We start from the raw sequence: 19,416 nt of genomic DNA, 5'->3' as shown, positions 1-19,416 counted from the left end.
CTGCTTTTCCCGCATTGTCATAAACCGCACAAAAATACTTCTGTAGTGGTAGGCACCGTCCTTTACTGCATTTCACATCATGACTTATTTCAACTCTTTGAAAATTGCAGTCCAGGTCCCAGTTGTTCAAAGAGCGGATAACTTTATCCACTGGATAAGTCGCTATCTAGCGGAGCAAATGTACTCCAACCAACACTTCTGGCAAGTTTTCCACGCAATCCCATACTTAAATTTGACGTATGTTTCTACTCTATTCACAAATTTTAGAATTATCGGGAAAATACTGCACACATTTTAACTGCCGGATAGCAACCTATCCGGTGTATAAAATTATCCGCTCTTTGAACAACTGGGGCCAGGCTCACCTACAGTATTAAGCGATGGAGCAATCAAACACTGAATAGGTTTAAAAAAGAAATCCTTTACTTTGAAAATTCTTTACATAGTTGACAAAACTAGAAACTGTTCAAAAATAAGGAAATATATCTTGCTTCTACACAGAAGTTTGCAGAGCAGCTAGATCTATAAACATTTAAACGACTATCGTGTAAAAATAACTGATTCCAATCTTCAAAAGGCATATCATAAACAATTCCTGCAAAAATGTCGTTATTTATACAAATATATGCTTGCCAAAAATGTTGAAACGTCACCTAAATTGTCCTTCATTGAAAGTTCTTTGAAAACATGTTTTTTTTTTGCCCACCTAATAGTTACAAACATTATAATATTTAATTATGATAATTATAGTATTATATGTAATACATGTATTATGATTGGAATTTAGTCTGTCCAAGCTAAGGAACATTTATTTAGCCTTGTTCCCAGGCCTTTATGTACAAATCGAGTAAATTGATCGAGTGAAGAGAGCCCGGATGGAGGACTAAGGCTGAGTGCGTTAATCTTTTCTGACCAGTTCCACGGGTCACGTCATATTCGATAACAGTCTACGAAAAGGAAATGAAAATTACTACTTAAGAAAAATGCACTCCTTCGATTTCCCTCGTACGCGTAACTAGCTTTTCTCCGTACAAGCTCCTGCTCCGCTCTACAATTAAACTCAACAATGGAATGAAATGTTCAGGATTCGATCGGTGAATTTATTGTTTGGGTAGATACGCATACTAACCAAAAATAATACATCAATCTTCTTTTCGGAAAATCAAGTGCTATTTTGTCCCACTTTTAATTTTTTTTACAGACCCGTTGAAATCATAATGTAAGGTAATTATATACAAGGGAAAACAATTAACAACAGAAATAAGTGATTTCCCTTCTGGAAAAGTGTCCTAGTCTAGACTTGATGTTAAGTTGTTTTGGCTCCTATTTGAAACATTACATTTTTTTTAAGTTTCCTTATGAACATTTTACTTTTTTGCGCCTTTTGTTCATACGGCCTAAAAATCATTAATATCTTCTCAATTTTTTTTGGATGGGGGTGGGGGGACCACACCAATGAAAACGCGACCAAAAATAAGCCAACAACCCACGCTACTTGTCCTATTCATGTGTTAAACTGGGTTTTTTCATGAGTAAAAAAGGTTCTGTCAAGCTGGTTGTACGTAGTCCACGTATATTAGCGAGGAAACAGCTTTTCCAATGAGACAAGGAAAATTGTCAGTTTTACCATTTAATCGGTCGACAGTGCAATTTGCGTCCGTCCGAGTTTTTTTTTGCTGACAAAGTGGACTTGAAATTTAGATTCTTTATCATCTAAGTGATGTCGTTGCCAGTGAGTAGGTTAAGATTCTCTCAACGACATCAATTTTCACCTTAACATTCTCAGTAGTAATTGAAAGGCATAAGCGGCTCGCATGCTTTGACTCAAGTAGATTTTCTTAAATCTTTAAGCCCTAACAATGATAATCATCAAATTTCTCCTTGTAATATCCATACTTATTCAACTCCTGAGGTCATGAGAATTAGGATCACCCAAGGTGAATTTTCTTGATATTTTAATAACTTCTCCCAAGTACTTCTATAAGAAAAGTATGAGACAAGATAGGAGAATTTATTCTTTGATATCAGTTAGGGTTTAAAGGGTTACCGCGGACAAACAAAAACTTGTAACGATAAGAGTTTTTACTTCGAGAGCTCAAAGCTGATAGTTGTTTTGTGAGTCTGTGAGTTTACTAAATCATTTTACGATTTACTAAAAAAAGTTTCAGAAACCATCGGGTAAATTGGTTTTCCGCATGTCACACATCCCTATGGCACAAAGCGCCAACTATTCTCCACAGACATCATCTTCATTAAGTAGGGCACGAGGTACCTTTTGCAATCTATCAACGACCTACGTTTAAACATACCTTTCCGTAACTCTTATACAACACTAGTAGCCTGTTCCAGGCCTTGCGAGAGACTGAAAGAGCGGGCGAGAGGAACGAAAACGACATTGGGACTCGTTTTCGTTGCTCTCGCCCGCTCCTTCGCGTCTCTTGCAAAGCCTGGAACAGGCTGCAACACTAGGTCACCGTTCATTTACCATAGCTTCACCACAAGTATGAAACTCTCTTCCATATCCATAAGGAAAACTGCCATAGTTAACCTCTTTAAACGTCAGCTTATTAGACCCACTATTTTACTCTTAGAATATTCTCAGCTTAGAGTTAATTATTTGGAATTTTAATTTTATTTCATGCTATTTTCATTTTGATCTGTTATTTTAAACTTTTAGGCGCCATACAATTGGCAATTGTACACGGATATATCATAATTATATTGATCTACACATGCAAAGCGCATACTATCATTCCGTTTTGTAGCATGCGCTGTATAAGTTAATAAATCAATAATCTATTATTAGTTATTATGCACAGTTGATAAACGTATGGATGCTAACATAGAACCACATAGGGCGCGCAGCGTAACCTATGCGATCTGAAGGAACTATAAAGTAAAGATAAAAAAATTGTCGATAAAAGATAAAAATCTAATAGACAATCTAAAGCTCTGATACTCAAACTCCTATGCTATTCGCTCAGGGAAAGTCAATTGACGGTAGTTTAAAGTTCTCACTATGTTGAGAGAACTCGAGATGGTAGCCTTCTGCATCCTTCTCAATACGTCATAGCCCCTGCTGCCAAAGAGCTTCCTCATTGCCATTATCATTATTATTATTATTATTATTATTATTATTATTATTATTATTATTATTATTATTATTATTATTATTGTTACTTTGCTTTACTTTACTTTAAAAAGAGACTTGAAACCTTTTTAATAAATAGTAAAATAATAACTCACAGCCTCACACACAAAAAAATTCTTTCAGTTGTTTGAGCTTGCAAAGTAAAAGCCGTAAAAAAAACCTTACGTTTGATCGCGGTTTAAGTTTTTCCATTTCGCATTATATCATTTTTTTTTTTTTTCAAAAGTAATGCCTTTGACCAAGAAAATATATCTGAACGCACGGACACTAATAACAAGGGTCCTGTTCTTTCCAAATGCGATTAATATCTCGAGAACAAGTATAAACGATGGCGATGCTGAATGTTGTAGTGTGTCAGAGTGAGGTCATCCTTTAAATCATAGTTTAAATAGGTGATTAAGAGTTGTTTGTCTGGCAGAATTCCGATTATTTCTTGAATTTTCAGCTTGACGCTTTTTAAAGTTTCACTTGGATCGACGTGCAACGAAAGCGTCCTTATTTCTCCGCCGATTATTGCAGTTTTTACGAAGATTTTCATACCGTATTCGATCAACTCCACAGTTGATTTTGCTTGGATGTCGTAGTAACTCAGACGGCGGTTATCTTCAAGCTCCTGCCCATCAAGTTTAAGAAGTTGCCGGGAGGCTGGTATCCCTTCTGTGACTTCAATTTTGTTTTTTACCATCTTGATGGTGTCACTTGACTTGAATTCAAAACTGATCCTTTTGCCGGTCGGCAATTCCACACAGATGTTGGTCTTTTCTTGTGGAAGATGAGCCTCTACATGTAAAAGAAAAAAAAATCATTTTACCAAAAACGTACATCCAGTCTTCTTTTATCGCTGCTAGGCAACGTCAAGCTGATATGCCAAAGGTATATCATTCTAATTTTTCTACGTAAAAAATAAAATAAAATAAATGAATAAATAAATCAACTTTGTTGAACGAGCGTGACACTTTACAGTCTGTTACGACTGACAAACCTGTGGCCCTCAGATTCCAGATCGAATTGGAATTTAAAAATGTTGGTTTTTGAGGAGAGGGGAAAACTGGAGTACCCGAATAAAAACTTCTCGGAGCAAAGACGAGAACCAACAACAAACTCAACCCACTTATGACGCCGAGTTCGAGAATCAGACTCCGGCCACACTGGTGGGCGGGGAGTGTTCTCACCACTGCGCCATCCCTGCTCCCAATATTTTCGGCACGATCGGTATGAGAGGTTATCTTCTCTTTCCCTGTCAGCTCACCGAGGCTCCACGTTTTTGCGGAGAAAGAAGAAAAAACCACTGGGAACAAGGTAACTGGCCATCAATGATGATCTAAGCACAAGGGGGCAAGGGAAAGAGAAGGGGGCTCACCTAAATAACCTAATTAGTTTTGCAGAATGGAATTAACAAAATGATCGTTGTGAATTAGATTTGTAGCTTTGATAGTGTAAGAACGTACCAGACAGTCTGACAAACGTTGTTTCCAAGATTTAGTATGGTTGTCGAGTCTTACAGTTATTTAATCCAGTATTGTGATCACCGGCTGCAAGGGCTGTACCCTCAGCTCCACATAATGTTCTTTCTTTCTTCAACTACAAGTTTTAGATTTTATCTCAGATTTTAAAGACTAGACTTTAGATTTTATCCGGGCGTTGTCCTGGGCTCACTCGCTCCCTCCCTTCCTCCCTCCCTCCCTCACACACGCACGCACGCACGCACGCACGCTCGTACGCACGCACTCACACACTCACTCACTCACTCACTCACTCACTCACTCACTCACTCACTCACTCACTCACTCACTCACTCACTGACTCAAATACTAATTGGAACGTTTACTATGTGGAATTACTCACCAAGTGCATCAACAAGTTCTTGTTCTTTGTCTGTTGTATAGCACGAGGCTCTAGAAAAAAAGATAACTGTGAGTTTATAAGTACAGTACTTATACTGTCATTATCCATTAATTTTTCTCTGTCGTTCTATAGTCTTTACGGGAATATAAAAGGATCGACAAAGACTAAGGTATTCACCATGTAAGCCTCAGATTAGCATAAGATATACCCCCCACCCCCACCCTCCCCCGTCTAGCCCACCATAACGAGCATCCCTTACAGTTTGGGGAGGAAGGTAATGTAAATGAACACGTTGATTTTTCCTGTACTGTCCTAGCTACCAGATAAACGCAATGAAGACAGCGAATAAGAGAAAGATAGGCACTTTCAAATTAGCAGGCAAGAGCGATGCTGATGAATTAATTGACACTGTAAGTGTAAGTAAGAGAGCCCTCAAAGTGATTAAAATCCGCGAACTAGCGACAAAGCAAAATATTGACGTGTAAGGCGCCTTCTTTAAACCTTCAACGCTGATTAATATGTAAATTCGTTTTCAATCTTGTTATTCATTTATCGATCTACAGCCCACACACGGTATACCTCAAAATCATGTACCTTATCTCATCAAAAGTCTCGTCCACTTCGTCTCTATTTGTGATGGTTACTTCCAGTTCCTCTTTGAACCCGATTCCTCTCATCTGACTTTCCAATCTTTCCTTTGCTTCTTTTCTCTCAAAATCCAACAGAAATGCCAGGAATCTCTGCCTCGAGCAACACCGCAGGGTGACCAGAATCGAACCCGCTGTAATGTCCTCCACCTGAATCCCTGGTGCTTCCAGTACGCTTCTTAAGAGTGCCTGACTGTAACTTTCGAGAATCGCTGGCCAAGCTTGAAAAATCGAAACTCCTGATAATTTGCCTGAAGTTTACTTTTGGGGAACTATCTTCGAAAATATTATTTGAATGTTCTGGAAATTTTTAGTTTTCGAGAATTTTGGAGAAAACAAAATAACGGGTTTTGCCTCATTAATTATGCAAAAATCTCACTCAAAATTAGCCAAGTTCAATACGCTTGTGTTGAAACAGTACGCAACGCTAGAAAGCGAGGTCGGTTTTGAATAAGAGCATAACTCACCTACTTTCTATCAATGGGACCTATGTAAACTTTTGTAGAACTTTGGAGGGTTTTATGGCTCTTTGAAAAAGTGACATTTTGAGGACTTCGCGATGAGGCGAAAATTGAGTAAGTTTGAAGGTTTAAAATGCATCTTGGTATGTCAGGTATCGACTCGAGAGGAACATTGTGATAAAGCTTGGGTCTTCGTCTTTAATAATACGAAATAAAAAATCTGGGCAATCAATGCACGCGCTGACGAAAACCAAAGTTAGCGAGGCTTCGTTAACAAATTTGCATAATTCGCAGCTGTTGAGAAAATGCTATGTTGTGGCGACTCGGTGAAAACATTGACCCAGGCTATCTTCAAATGGTTATTTTACCCCACATTGCATTTGTCTGTTTCTCTTTCTTGTTTTAATAAGGTGTTAGAAAAGGTCTGGAAAAAAATGCGTGATCGGAAAAGAAAATATTCGTCAAATTCTGGTGGGAAATTTGCATAATGCAAATCTTCCAATAAATCTTTCTGCAAAGGAATCTGATTGGGAAGGTTTCGTTAAGAGACCATTTGACCGAAACACCCCACATAAAAGGAGTCAAAACAACGTTTAATAATTCGATTTTAACCAATTATTGTCCAATCTTAACCTTTAAATTAATAGTGCCAAAGTGATACTCGCTATTGCGTTATCTGCGTCACGTCAGTAGCTGTCGATAAGTCTTAGAATATAATGCCCACAAACCAACTTGTGCTGCGAAATTGCCAATTACAACAACTAGAAAAAAGACCTTTATTTACTGGCATATGAGTGGTTTTGATAAAAGTAAAACGTTCACATGACACTTGAATCACGTTTAAAAGATTCATGCTTGTCAAATGAGATGCGAAAGTTGGACACAGGGTCGGTCAAAGTGAATATTTTTAATTAAATCAAGTTTGTTTACTGGAATGCATGCTTTTTCAAATAGCTAGTCCAACCTTCTTCAGTGGCCTTCCAAATAATGATCACCCAGAATTGTGTCAGTCAAAAAAGCTCTCAATTCGTGTTGTTTGATACTGTACCTTCGCAAGTGACTGAAAAACAATGTCAGCTGGCACGCCATATTTTAACGTAATTACTGGTATGAAATATCACACATGCACGGATACACGCTTCAAAAAACCTGTGTGCCAATTTCCGTTTGACAAAATAATAACCTACCTACAGTCCACATTGGCTGAAGGGCATGCATTTATCTTTTTCGAATGTCAACAACAGAAACACGGGTATCTCAGTGACACTGTATACACGCAATGTCTAGTGCATACATCACAGTTAGCCGAAGCTCTATGACCTTTGTTTGACCTTTATATTTTGATGTCACGATGAGTGTTACGCAATGGCGTAAATTATAAGGGTTTGTATGGGAATTTACGAATGTGTTTTGGAGTCGAAAGTAAAGGGCATGAATTGAACAAAAATTGCTTACCTTGTCTCCTTGATCTCTTGCCAGTGTTTGTGCGCCATATTTTGGCCATTTTAGTACGATTCCAGTGGGTTTTAAAAGTAGACGATGAGAAGTCCAAAGACTACTGCAAAGCTGACACAACGTAATATATTTTAAAACAATATTTCGGCTGGCCAAACCAGCCTTCTTCAGGTTTAGATGTTACTAAATTATATAAATGAAATTACAATATATATCATGGAGGATGTTGCAATACATGGGAGCAGCGGAAATGACGTTTACGAGGTGGTACCAAAGGATGAGGAAATAAGTAAAATAAAATAAAAAAATTAAAAGGTTTGCTGAAAATTTTCCTCTCTCTATACGATATCCCACTATCGATATATATCCCCAAAATCGTGGTCACTTTGGTAGCAATAGTATTCTTTGAAATAAATTGCAACGTTAACAACGCGGTCATTTTAAAACACGAGTCGCAGACGAAGAACTGCGGACCACGGGGTGCGCATAAAGTTCGTATCAGGATAGGAGGTCTTTGGACTACGAACTATGGACTGACTCCACGCCCTACAGTTTACATTGGCTGTAGGGCATGCATTTATCTTTGTCGAATGTCAACAACAGAAACACGGGTATCTCAGTGACACTGTATACACGAAATGTCTACTGCATACATGTCTTTGTACGACATCTAGATGATTGCGCACGTGGGCTCATTGGCTGATCACGATCATGATCATCAAACATCCTTTTGCGAATTTAATTACGCCAGTTTTCACCATATCGAACCCTGAGATGAATGCTTAAAACTAAAATGACGGCTCTCTTCAGCGCGTATTTAAAATCCAGCTGTTTCGCTGAGATAAAGCAAGATTTTATGTTTGCACTGTCGATCCTCACTATTTTATTCCAAGTCCTTGTTTTGTTTCTAAAAAAAAAAAAAACAATAAAGGGACAAAAACAACTACCGAAACTTGATTTGATACATATTAAACTTACTGAGAATGAATACAAGAAAAATATGATTTTCAGACTTCAGTTCTCCTTTAAACCCAGTCCGTAGTCCGTAGTCCGTAGTCCGAAGCCCGAAGCTTACTTTAGTTTCTCTTTTATACCCAGTCCGTGGTCCGCAGTCCTTTGTCTGCGACTCAGACTTTGTACTGACCTCATTGTTGACGTTGCAACGAAAACTATTGCTACTGAAGTGACCAACCTTTTGGGGACATATATAGCAGGATATAGAGCAAGGAAAATGTTCAACAAACCTTTAAATACCCACTGGAATCGTACTAAAATGGCCAAAATATGGCGCACAAACACTGGCAAGAGATCAAGGAGACAAGGTAAGCAATTCTTGTTCAATTTATGTCCTTTATTTTCGACTCCAAAACACGTTCGTAAATTCCCATACAAACCGTAACGATTTACGCCATTGCGTAACACTCATAATGACATCAAAATATAAAGGTCAAACAAAGGTCATAGAGCTTCGGCTACCTGTGATGTATGCACTAGACATTGCGTGTATACAGTGTCACTGAGATACCCGTGTTTCTGTTGTTGACATTCGACAAAGATAAATGCATCTCCTACAGCCAATGTGGACTGTAGGTAGGTTATTATTTTGTCAAACGGAAATTGGCACACAGGTTTTTTGAAGCGTGTATCCGTGCATGTGTGATATTTCATACCAGTAATTACGTTAAAATATGGCGTGCCAGCTGACATTGTTTTTCAGTCACTTGCGAAGGTACAGTATCAAACAACACGAATTGAGAGCTTTTTTGACTGACCCAATTCTGGGTGATCATTATTTGGAAGGCCACTGAAGAAGGTTGGACTAGCTATTTGAAAAAGCATGCATTCCAGTAAACAAACTTGATTTAATTAAAAATATTCACTTTGACCGACCCTGTGTCCAACTTTCGCATCTCATTTGACAAGCATGAATCTTTTAAACGTGATTCAAGTGTCATGTGAACGTTTTACTTTTATCAAAACCACTCATATGCCAGTAAATAAAGGTCTTTTTTCTAGTTGTTGTAATTGGCAATTTCGCAGCACAAGTTGGTTTGTGGGCATTATATTCTAAGACTTATCGACAGCTACTGACGTGACGCAGATAACGCAATAGCGAGTATCACTTTGGCACTATTAATTTAAAGGTTAAGATTCGACAATAATTGGTTAAAATCGAATTATTAAACGTTGTTTTGGCTCCTTTTATGTGGGGTGTTTCGGTCAAATGGTCTCTTAACGAAACCTTCCCAATCAGATTCCTTTGCAGAAAGATTTATTGGAAGATTTGCATTATGCAAATTTCCCACCAGAATTTGACGAATATTTTCTTTTCCGATCACGCATTTTTTTCCAGACCTTTTCTGACACCTTATTAAAACAAGAAAGAGAAACAGACAAATGCAATGTAGGGTAAAATAACCATTTGAAGATAGCCTGGGTCAATGTTTTCACCGAGTCGCCACAACATAGCATTTTCTCAACAGCTGCGAATTATGCAAATTTGTTAACGAAGCCTCGCTAACTTTGGTTTTCGTCAGCGCGTGCATTGATTGCCCAGATTTTTTATTTCGTATTATTAAAGACGAAGACCCAAGCTTTATCACAATGTTCCTCTCGAGTCGATACCTGACATACCAAGATGCATTTTAAACCTTCAAACTTACTCAATTTTCGCCTCATCGCGAAGTCCTCAAAATGTCACTTTTTCAAAGAGCCATAAAACCCTCCAAAGTTCTACAAAAGTTTACATAGGTCCCATTGATAGAAAGTAGGTGAGTTATGCTCTTATTCAAAACCGACCTCGCTTTCTAGCGTTGCGTGCTGTTTCAACACAAGCGTATTGAACTTGGCTAATTTTGAGTGAGATTTTTGCATAATTAATGAGGCAAAACCCGTTATTTCGTTTTCTCCAAAATTCTCGAAAACTAAAAATTTCCAGAACATTCAAATAATATTTTCGAAGATAGTTCCCCAAAAGTAAACTTCAGGCAAATTATCAGGAGTTTCGATTTTTCAAGCTTGGCCAGCGATTCTCGAAAGTTACAGTCAGGCACTCTTAATGCTTTTTTAACTTGCTCCGGTTGTTTGTAAAGCAACGCTGCCAACGCACCGCCAAACCCAATGCCCTGAATTGCTGCCTCTGCAGTTAAGAGTTTATCAGCAATTTTCAGGAAGAAGGAGTGTGAAAAGTGCAGAACATTCTTACTTGATGGCTCTTCAAGTTCTGTCACGGATCGAGGTCAAAGAAAAAAAGAAATATTTATTTAGACGTGAGCTGAATTAATAAATAAGAAATTGTTATTGATGTGGTAAGTTCCTCATTTGGGATAGTTTCACTTCTCATTATAGTCAGTGCCAGGTATAATCCAAGTTTCAACTTACGATGGAATACGCATCTTGTTGAACTTGTTGAAAGTGGAGCGTGTGGCTAGCCATTTACAGAGCGACGTAAAGCAAAACCAAAGCAGGTGCAAATTTCTTTAATTGGACACTCAAATGAAAACTGCTTTACCATTGGCCTGATTTACTGTGATTTTTGCCATATATTTTGAGGCTTCAACTACATACATAAAGTTATTGCAACTATAAATTATAAATTATGAGAATTATTATTCGACGAAGCTGAAATGAACAAATTAATTAATTGAGTTTAAGTAAGGCTTAGTTTTTTACCTTGAAATGTGTCAGACGAAGTTAATTCAGATTTAAGTCGTGAGTTAGTTATTATTTGCAAATGTAAAATAATTCGGTCGACAAATTTTGATGTGTAGCTTTGCCCATGCAATTGAATCCTGTAGTCGTGTAAAGTAACCTTAGATATTACAGTGATTTGATAAATATAAGGCATTTTGCCTAAATCTGAACCAGGTAGGTAGGTAGGTAGGTAGCGGGTAGGTAAATTAGAGAAAGGTATCTAGGAAGGTTGTAGGTTAGGTAAGTAAGTGGGTAGGTAGGTAGATAGATCACGGGCGGTAGATAGGTTGGATGGTAGGTAGGTCCGTAAGTAGTTGAATAGGTCTAAATAGGGTTGTAGTTGTATTCTAAAGTAGATAAGTAGGTTGGTTGGATAGGTCAGTATGTGAGTAGGTAGGTAGGTACGTAGGTGTAGGTAGGTAGGTAGGTAGGTAGGTAGGTAGGTAGGTAGGTAGGTAGGTAGGTAGGTAGGTAGGTAGGTAGGTAGGTAGGTAACTCGATAGGGAAGTAGGAGGATTCTTTTGTTCTAGAGAATTAAGTATTCGACGGGGGATATGATAAACATCAAATTAAACTTACCATCACTGGCAACTTCGCATAAGGTTGAAGACTTTTGAATATTGTGCTGAGCGAGAGTCGCATCATCATCGAGTTGTCTTCCATCATAAGCCAGGATAGATATATTTCCAGGTGGGAAGCCTTCCACCTTCTCTATTTCTCTTTTGACCATTCTAATAGTGTCACTTCGTAACACGTTCAACTCGACTATCTGTCCGGATAGCGTTTTGATAAATATTTTCATCACTATTTCTTTCAAGTTCGAGTCTAGGATGGATTTGTGCTCAATTTCGTACTCTTCAAGTTGCTCATCATCTTCCAGAACCATGTCACCAAAAACAAGACGTTGTTGGTGTGATGGAAATCCTTCCCTGTGTTCAATTTTCGTCTTCACACTCGCAATGGTACTTGTTCGTGCCACTGTTAGGGTGATCATTTTTCCAGTCAACGTTCTTATGGCGATATCAATGTTGAAGACATTTGCATGTGCTGAACTTAATAATACCACGCAGCCATTGTGAATGTTGTAATCACTCAGAGTGCCGTGATCACTCAGAGTGCGGTAATCACTCAGAGTGTTCCCGGATGTCCAAAACGAGAAAGCTAATAGCTCTTGTTTGTCGGTTGGAATTCCTATCTTGTCTTGAATCTTCTCCTTTACGTTTTTGACAGAATCATCTGAGTCGGCTGCTAACGCGAAATATCTGTTAAAGCTCCACATTCGTATGATGATTTCAATTCTACCTGAAGAGATGCTACCAAGTTCACCTAAAAGAGAACAATTATTTTTACTCATTTATGTATAAAGTCTTCCCTCAAATGAAACATCCTTCACTCAGCGTTCAGAAACATGGCAAATATCCAAGTTTGAAACACACGCGCAATCTGCTGTAGCTAGGGTACAAAACTGAGTGTTTATTAACAAAATTAAAAAATACTCCTCATCGGCTAATAATAAACCAATAGAAAGTAACTCTCACAAGTAATCCAAAAATATATTCACGTCGTCGTTTTGTTCATCTTCTGATTTTTGCATTTGGGGTTTTCCTGTTTTTAAATATACCCTTCTGAATTAAAACCAATCTTTTTCGAAGAGAAGGAATAAAGGACATCCTTTTGAAACCTTACGCATTGTTGACAATCTAAAAGTAACATTTTCAACAGTTTGTGTTTTTATTATAGTAACGAAGTGCATGAACAAGCTCGATTGTCTAGTTTACGAAATGTTGCTAATAAGAGAGTTAACACCATCTCTCAATGTCCAATCGGACTCAATTCAAGCAAAACTATTTGCACGACATTATATATTCAGATGTTAAGTCAATTTTGGTAAACTATTTCTGACATTGACTCTATTTCAATTACTCCAAACTTGATAATGGCGTCATGACGACACCGAAACATTGCTCGTTTTTATCGTTTATTTTCACTTGCTTATGAATCGCTTTTTGGTGTCTATTTTGGCATTCTGTTGCCACTTTTTTCGCTGTCTCAAACAAGCCCATAGCTACCGTGTAGCACGAAAATTTTGAGGACTGGCGATTTTTTGTGGTTTTCGGGAACAAATTTTTGCGGTTCGAGATGAGTGAAATTTCTGATGAAAACTAATTTTTACGATGTTCTGTTCAAGTAGCAGAACATTTAAGTGGAAGAAACTTTAACATTTTCAACTTTTATTGTACGGTGTGTTGAGTCACAGTTCACTGTACTTACATATTAGAGACATATCACTGCATGTAATACCTAACTGACCTGGGAGCTAACAAGAAAACCATATGGCTCATTTAGCTTCCTTGCTTGCACATCACTTTCACTAAATTTAATTAAATTCTGTATATTCCTTTACACGATTGTAAAAATCAACCATCCACACCGAAAAAAGCATAACAACGATTATCATTATTCTATTCTATGCGCAAAAGGACTTCACAACAACCAAAAGCTTACCCCTACCATGCACAACAAAGCACTGTTTCATTAATAAGGTTTGCCACGACCAGTATTACCGTCTATTATTTTACAAGAGGGCAGTATGAATGTTTGAATTACCGTAGTTGCATGAAACCTTTCTAGGCTATAACCAATGGAAAATCACGTTAATGTTCTTGCTTGAGTCCAATGTATATCGCCCCAGTGGCACAAGTCTATTAAAAGCGGAGTTTTTAATTTGACTGAGGGGAGTTAATTTTTGCGGCGTTATATTTTGCGGGTTTTTCCGCGGCAACTAATTTTTGAGGATCTAGGTCAATCTGCAAAATCCGGTCGTAACTCTTCCTCAAATATACTAGACACACGATACGAAAATCGAGAATCGTGCGATCTAGGAGTGGCAGCGGGAAACGGCGAAACGCGATTGACGGGCCTAGCGAACATACGAAGAAGAAATTAAAAAAAGTGACTCAATGCTTTCGTGCGGTGATGACCATACGAATAACGCACACTTACATTGGAGCACTTAGCGGTACTACGAATGATAAACTTACTGATCATCCCTATAACGTCTTCAGAAATTAGTGTGAACCTTTAAGAAAAGGATTGGTAGGTAGCCACAAAGTTTTGAAACACCTTAAAGTAATAAAAGTTTATACAAAACAATTAATACGTATTTTTGTGTTTTTGCAAACGGTTAAAACATAAATTTAACAGGATTTAGAACCCAAGAAAGCAACCATGCAGTGAGAAGTCCGATATCGACAATTATTCTCGCCATGGAGAATCCTGAGCAGTGTCAAATTGTTTCCAGCCTTTCAAATTCCTAAAAATGAATTCAGTGTATGAAGCAATGGAAACTCGCACAAATCACTTCAACTGGCTTTAAACTACCTCCAAGAACTTATAAATGGCAACAAAAACAACTTTTAAGTTTTAACTTTAAAGCACAGTGTTTTCATTGAGAGTTCTTTGATATTAATTTCTAGCATTGGAGTGTATTGTATTGCGAAAAAAATACAGCCGAAGTTCTCGTAAGCGACCACCTCGGGAATTGTAAAAAGTGGTCGTAACTAGAGCTGGTCACTTACGAGAATGTACTCTAAGCACTCTGTTAGCGACCAAAAGCTAAAACAATAGAAGCTGGTCTCTTACCAGAACCTTTAGCATAAAGCTTGTTATCTCGGTCTCAGGGTAACACTCTCGATCCAGCCGTAAATCATCTTGAATTTTATATTCGAGATCTTTATTTACGAGTCACATTATTAGACAGTGCTTTATTACTGTAAATGTGATCACAAAGAGTATACTTTATAAAGGGCGATTTACACGGTACGACTTTGTCGCATGCGACAAGCTTACGACAGGCCTACGACACGAATTGTTTCGTGTAAATCAACCTACAACTCGCTTACGACTGTCGTATACGTCACAAAAAAATGTCGTAGGATTTAAAAAAATGTTTTAAAATCCTACGACAATCGTAGCTTTAGGCAATGTTGAGTGACGAGAGTTATGTGCGATGTTTTGCTTGACGCGAGGAGCGCGCGCTTTAGAAATCGCATGCACGATTCAGAATCTTTGAGTGGTTGTTTATGAGAGCTTAATCAAAGACTCCTGTGAGCCAACTCGTGAACGCAGAAGTGAATAGTGGTAGCCGTAAAGCGGTACTCGCATCAAACTATGCTACCAGGATTCGTGGACGCCATGCCGCATTCAGTGCGGAATGCGTTATGTAAACAACTAAACAATTAAATTACACACGCACTCTGATTCCTTCCGATACGCCAAGCAACGCAAATGTGGACGTGTGCGTGTTTTTGGCGGTTTTGCGTGATTGCCAATCAACAAGAAAGCGTCCAGTTTTTCTTTTAAGAACCTCAGTAATTTTTTTAACTCGCGCTGTGTTGTTGCCGAACGAAGCTTGATACATTTGAACGATTTTGGTTGCCTAGCACGTGACCTAAATGTTGCTGTTTTCAACACGGTAATATTTCTTTCTACGTTCAAACGACGGCTTTTGTCGCGTTTAATAACATCGGGAGAAGGTTTCAATCTTGCTTAAGTTGCTATTTTAGCTTTATTCAAGCGAACGTTAATATAGAAATACATCAAGCGTTGCCATGCAAAGTTTCAGTGATTACATTTTTTCTGTTGAATCGATCTTATCACATAGACTGAATCCCAAATGAATTTTATTGCGGCTTCTGTCTGAGCGAATTTCATCCGCTAATAGCCCTTTTCACGGTTAATGTTGCTCATTTGCATTACAATGTTATCCAACGTGGATGCGAGGTAATTTCGGGCTAAAACAACAAAATAGCCCGAAATTGCCTCACATACATGCTAGATTTCATTGTAATTCAAATGAACAGAGTTAACCGTGAAAAGGGCTATTGCGAGGGCGTGTTTGTTTACATTACGCTTAGTTGTCACATTTCATTAATAAAAATAAATAAAAACAAAAACAAAAACAAAAGCTTATTCAAATAGGTCTTTCTACAGGCCTAAGCAGCAAAAGCGTATAATTTTCGTCGCGAAGCGACTTGCCAGCGATTTGAATTCAAAATTTTGAAGCGAATTTATCAGAGCACGTTTATCAAACATTTTGCAAGAACTGTTCGGAATACGAAAAATCGGTCTATCACAATAGTATTTCAGTACAAATTCACAATCAAACCTGTAATTATTTGTGTGTTGTTTTCCTAGAAACACTGATTTAAGATCCGCCCGATCATCGGGATAATAAAATCAAAAATCGAAGAACAATTTCTTCGCCGTCAATGCTTGCTTGATTTCCGCTGTTGAAACTGTTGAGCATCCCTTAGAAGTTCCTCTTACGATTCACCGTTTCCAAGAGGTGTGTTTCCCTTCCGAAAACGCAAAATTTGCTTATTTCGACCAGAGCCAGAGTGAAATTCCGCCACATTACGATCACTCATTCACTGCGCACGCCTGGAAGTTAACAACCCACCAAGGACACAGCGGCAAAATGAGTGCGCATGCTCGTCACGCGTGAGCAATCTTACGTGGCGAAATGGCGGTATTTTCGTTACGCGGGGATAAGCCCAAATCAAAATAGATAAGGTTGCCGGGCGCTTTCAGGAAAGGTTCCTTCGAACTTCCTCCATCGCATATGTTATTCAACAAAAAAAAAATTATTGTGGTAACAGGTGTGAATTTGGCGATTGAAGTGGAGCATTCGTAATCGATTCTCGCTCGAATCACAAATCTGCGGAGCATGCGCACTCATTTTGCCACTGTGTCCCCATTAAAGTGCCCCTAATCCTTCAATTTGTTTTCTTTTGGTAGATTTCCATATCTGTGAAGAACTCATTTTCGAAGAAAGTTTTTAGAAATATTGAATCCTTTTTTTTTACAAGCGCTAAAAGTTACTGAAATTTTTAAATTTTTGCGCGCTTTAAGCCCCGCTGGACAAATTTTTGTCTCGTGGGCTCATTAGGAACGAGCCAATGAGAAGCGTCCGATATTTGACACTTTCTTAGTTGTGACGTAAGAAAAGGACACCAGAAGGATTCAGAAGGAATCTTATGCATGCTGATTCCTTTCTCTACATTTCGAGAGTTGCTGCATCCAAAAACCACACATTTTTCAACCATTTTCTCTGTTTACAATTGAAGCATTATCGCGAATCTTCGGATATTTTTGCACGATGTCCTTTTCTTACGTCACGCTCTATATTTGGCCGAGTGGGGGACTAATGCGAACGATAGGTGAAAATATCGACAATACTGCCATCACTTCCTAGCGCTCGTAAAAAAAAAAAGGATTCAATATTTCTCAAAACTTTTTTCGAAAATGAGTTCTTGAAAGATATGGAAATCTACCAAAAGAAAACAAATTCAAGGGTTAGGGGCACTTTAAGCAATCAACCAACCAAGTGAAAACCCCACTCATCGCTATAACTCGTTCATTGCGCATCCGCGCTTCACGAGCTAAAGGCAAAGGAAAAGACCAGTTGGTAATCCCCAAAAGTAGTCGCGGTCGCTTATGGGAGGCATACGAAAGCTTTTGATTAAATAGTTTGAGTGACATTTCTAACGGGGTTTCACAATGGTCGTCGTAACTAGAGAGTGCGCAAGGAGAGTTTTGACTGTATTATATTTTGCCAGACTCGTCCCCAGACGTCCTTGGCGCGCGGTCAAATGTGACGTCACGCGTTGACCGGATCGGGAAGACGCTCTGCCATCGACAAGCTTAGTCGGTTACTTCGTTAGACAAGCTCAGTTTCTTGGATAAGGCTTGGGAACGAAGCTGGTATTTTGCCGCAGTGTGATAATATATGCTTCATTTGGAAGAGGTTAATACAGTCGAACCTGTATATAACGGTCACCCTCGGGACTTGAGTAACTGGCCACTTAATAGAGGTGACCGCTTAATACAGGATGACTAAAAAATACTCACTGGGCGTGGTCTAATGTCAATTTTAATAGCGTATTAGACAAAAACACTTCATGCAAGGAAACAATAGGACAATCAACACTCTTTCAAGTGATCAATGGCCCACTTTGAAAAAGAGTGATGGCCTGGGTCGAGAGTAACTGCCCAAGTGATTGTGGGATTGTTTGGGGGGACGATGGCTATTATTATCGTCCCCCCAAACAATCCCACAATCGCTTGGGCAGCTACTCTCGACCCAGGCCATCACTCTTTTTCAAAGTGGGCTATACTTTAAACAAAGTTCAGTGACAACTTGTAACTTAACGGTATAATATACGTAACATTGTGTAAAAGTACTATGCAATAAATTGTCCTCTACTCTCCTACGGTATACAGTGCTCTATTTCTATGACTTACAGCTCACAACAAAATATCTCATTCCGTCATTTCATAGTTATTACGCTCAATGTTCAATGTCACATGGCTGAAGAACAAGTTAATGAAAGAGGAATTTTCTTGCTAAAGAGTGAAGCATATTCAAAACAAACTTTTTTTGAGCGTTCGTGATATATGGTACTGTACTTCAGCACATTGCGGACATCTGAAAAGCGTTAACTATATTTAACGGCCGAGTATCAGCTTACAGTAGCTTTGTACATGTTATTTCTTTATAGTGATGCTGGATCGCATTTTAAACACAATAAAATACCGCATAAAATGACATATGGCTTAGTTTCCATTCAAGGGTGGCCGCTTAATACAGGTAGAAATAACAAAGAAAGACAAACATAGGACTGCTACAGGGTGGCTGCGGCCGCTTAATAGAGGTGGCCGCCTAATACAGGTAACAAATACAGCTTTTGTATGAGCAAACAATCGGGACTTTAAAAACTGGTCGCTTAATAGAGAGTGGCCGCTTAATACAAGGCCGTTATATACAGGTTCGACTGTATATCCGCAAAATACACAGCTCATAGACGCACTAATTCTATCACTCACTTGGTCTGAATACTGAGGCATGACTTGCCTGATAATTTGGCTTGTTTTTGTCTGAAGGGGAAACATTTGATCAGTCCCCTAAACTCGACAAGCAGGTCGTTTCAGATCTCCTTATTACAGACCTTTGGATTCTAGTTCGAGTAAGATTAAGATTACCAGATTTGATTTCAAGTCTTTAGCGAAGTACTAAGAAGAGATATCTCCCAAGATGCTTCATTTTAGTCTGTGAACGACGAACTTGACGCAGTTGTTTTGAATGATGATAGCTAAGTCCTTT

The 19,416-nt window shown here is 38.5% G+C and overlaps 2 protein-coding genes across 2 annotated transcripts in view; both read right to left on the bottom strand.

Moving 5' to 3' along the window:
• Positions 1-416: 416 nt before the first annotated feature.
• Positions 417-5,820, bottom strand: LOC146472364 (polyubiquitin-like). Its single transcript, XM_085119760.1, has 3 exons — positions 5,591-5,820; positions 4,997-5,046; positions 417-3,931 (listed from the first exon to the last, which is right to left on the bottom strand). The coding sequence occupies exons 1-3, from the start codon at positions 5,671-5,673 to the stop codon at positions 3,453-3,455; spliced, it is 612 nt and encodes a 203-aa protein (XP_084975886.1). The 5' UTR covers positions 5,674-5,820; the 3' UTR covers positions 417-3,452.
• Positions 5,821-9,996: 4,176 nt separating this feature from the next.
• Positions 9,997-19,416, bottom strand: part of LOC146472363 (uncharacterized) — a 37,871-nt gene continuing 28,451 nt past the window's right edge. The window contains exons 4-5 of the mRNA XM_085119543.1: positions 11,832-12,578; positions 9,997-10,782 (exon numbers count right to left, since the gene is read on the bottom strand). Of these exons, the coding sequence (XP_084975669.1) occupies positions 10,484-10,782; positions 11,832-12,578 (1,046 nt within the window). The 3' untranslated portion in view covers positions 9,997-10,483. The remainder of the gene's footprint in view (positions 10,783-11,831; positions 12,579-19,416) is intronic.

This window comes from Pavona decussata, unplaced genomic scaffold (genome assembly GCF_977016875.1).
Source record: "Pavona decussata unplaced genomic scaffold, jaPavDecu1.1 SCAFFOLD_100, whole genome shotgun sequence".
NCBI lineage: Eukaryota > Metazoa > Cnidaria > Anthozoa > Scleractinia > Agariciidae > Pavona > Pavona decussata.
This window is presented reverse-complemented; position numbering and strand designations above follow the sequence as displayed.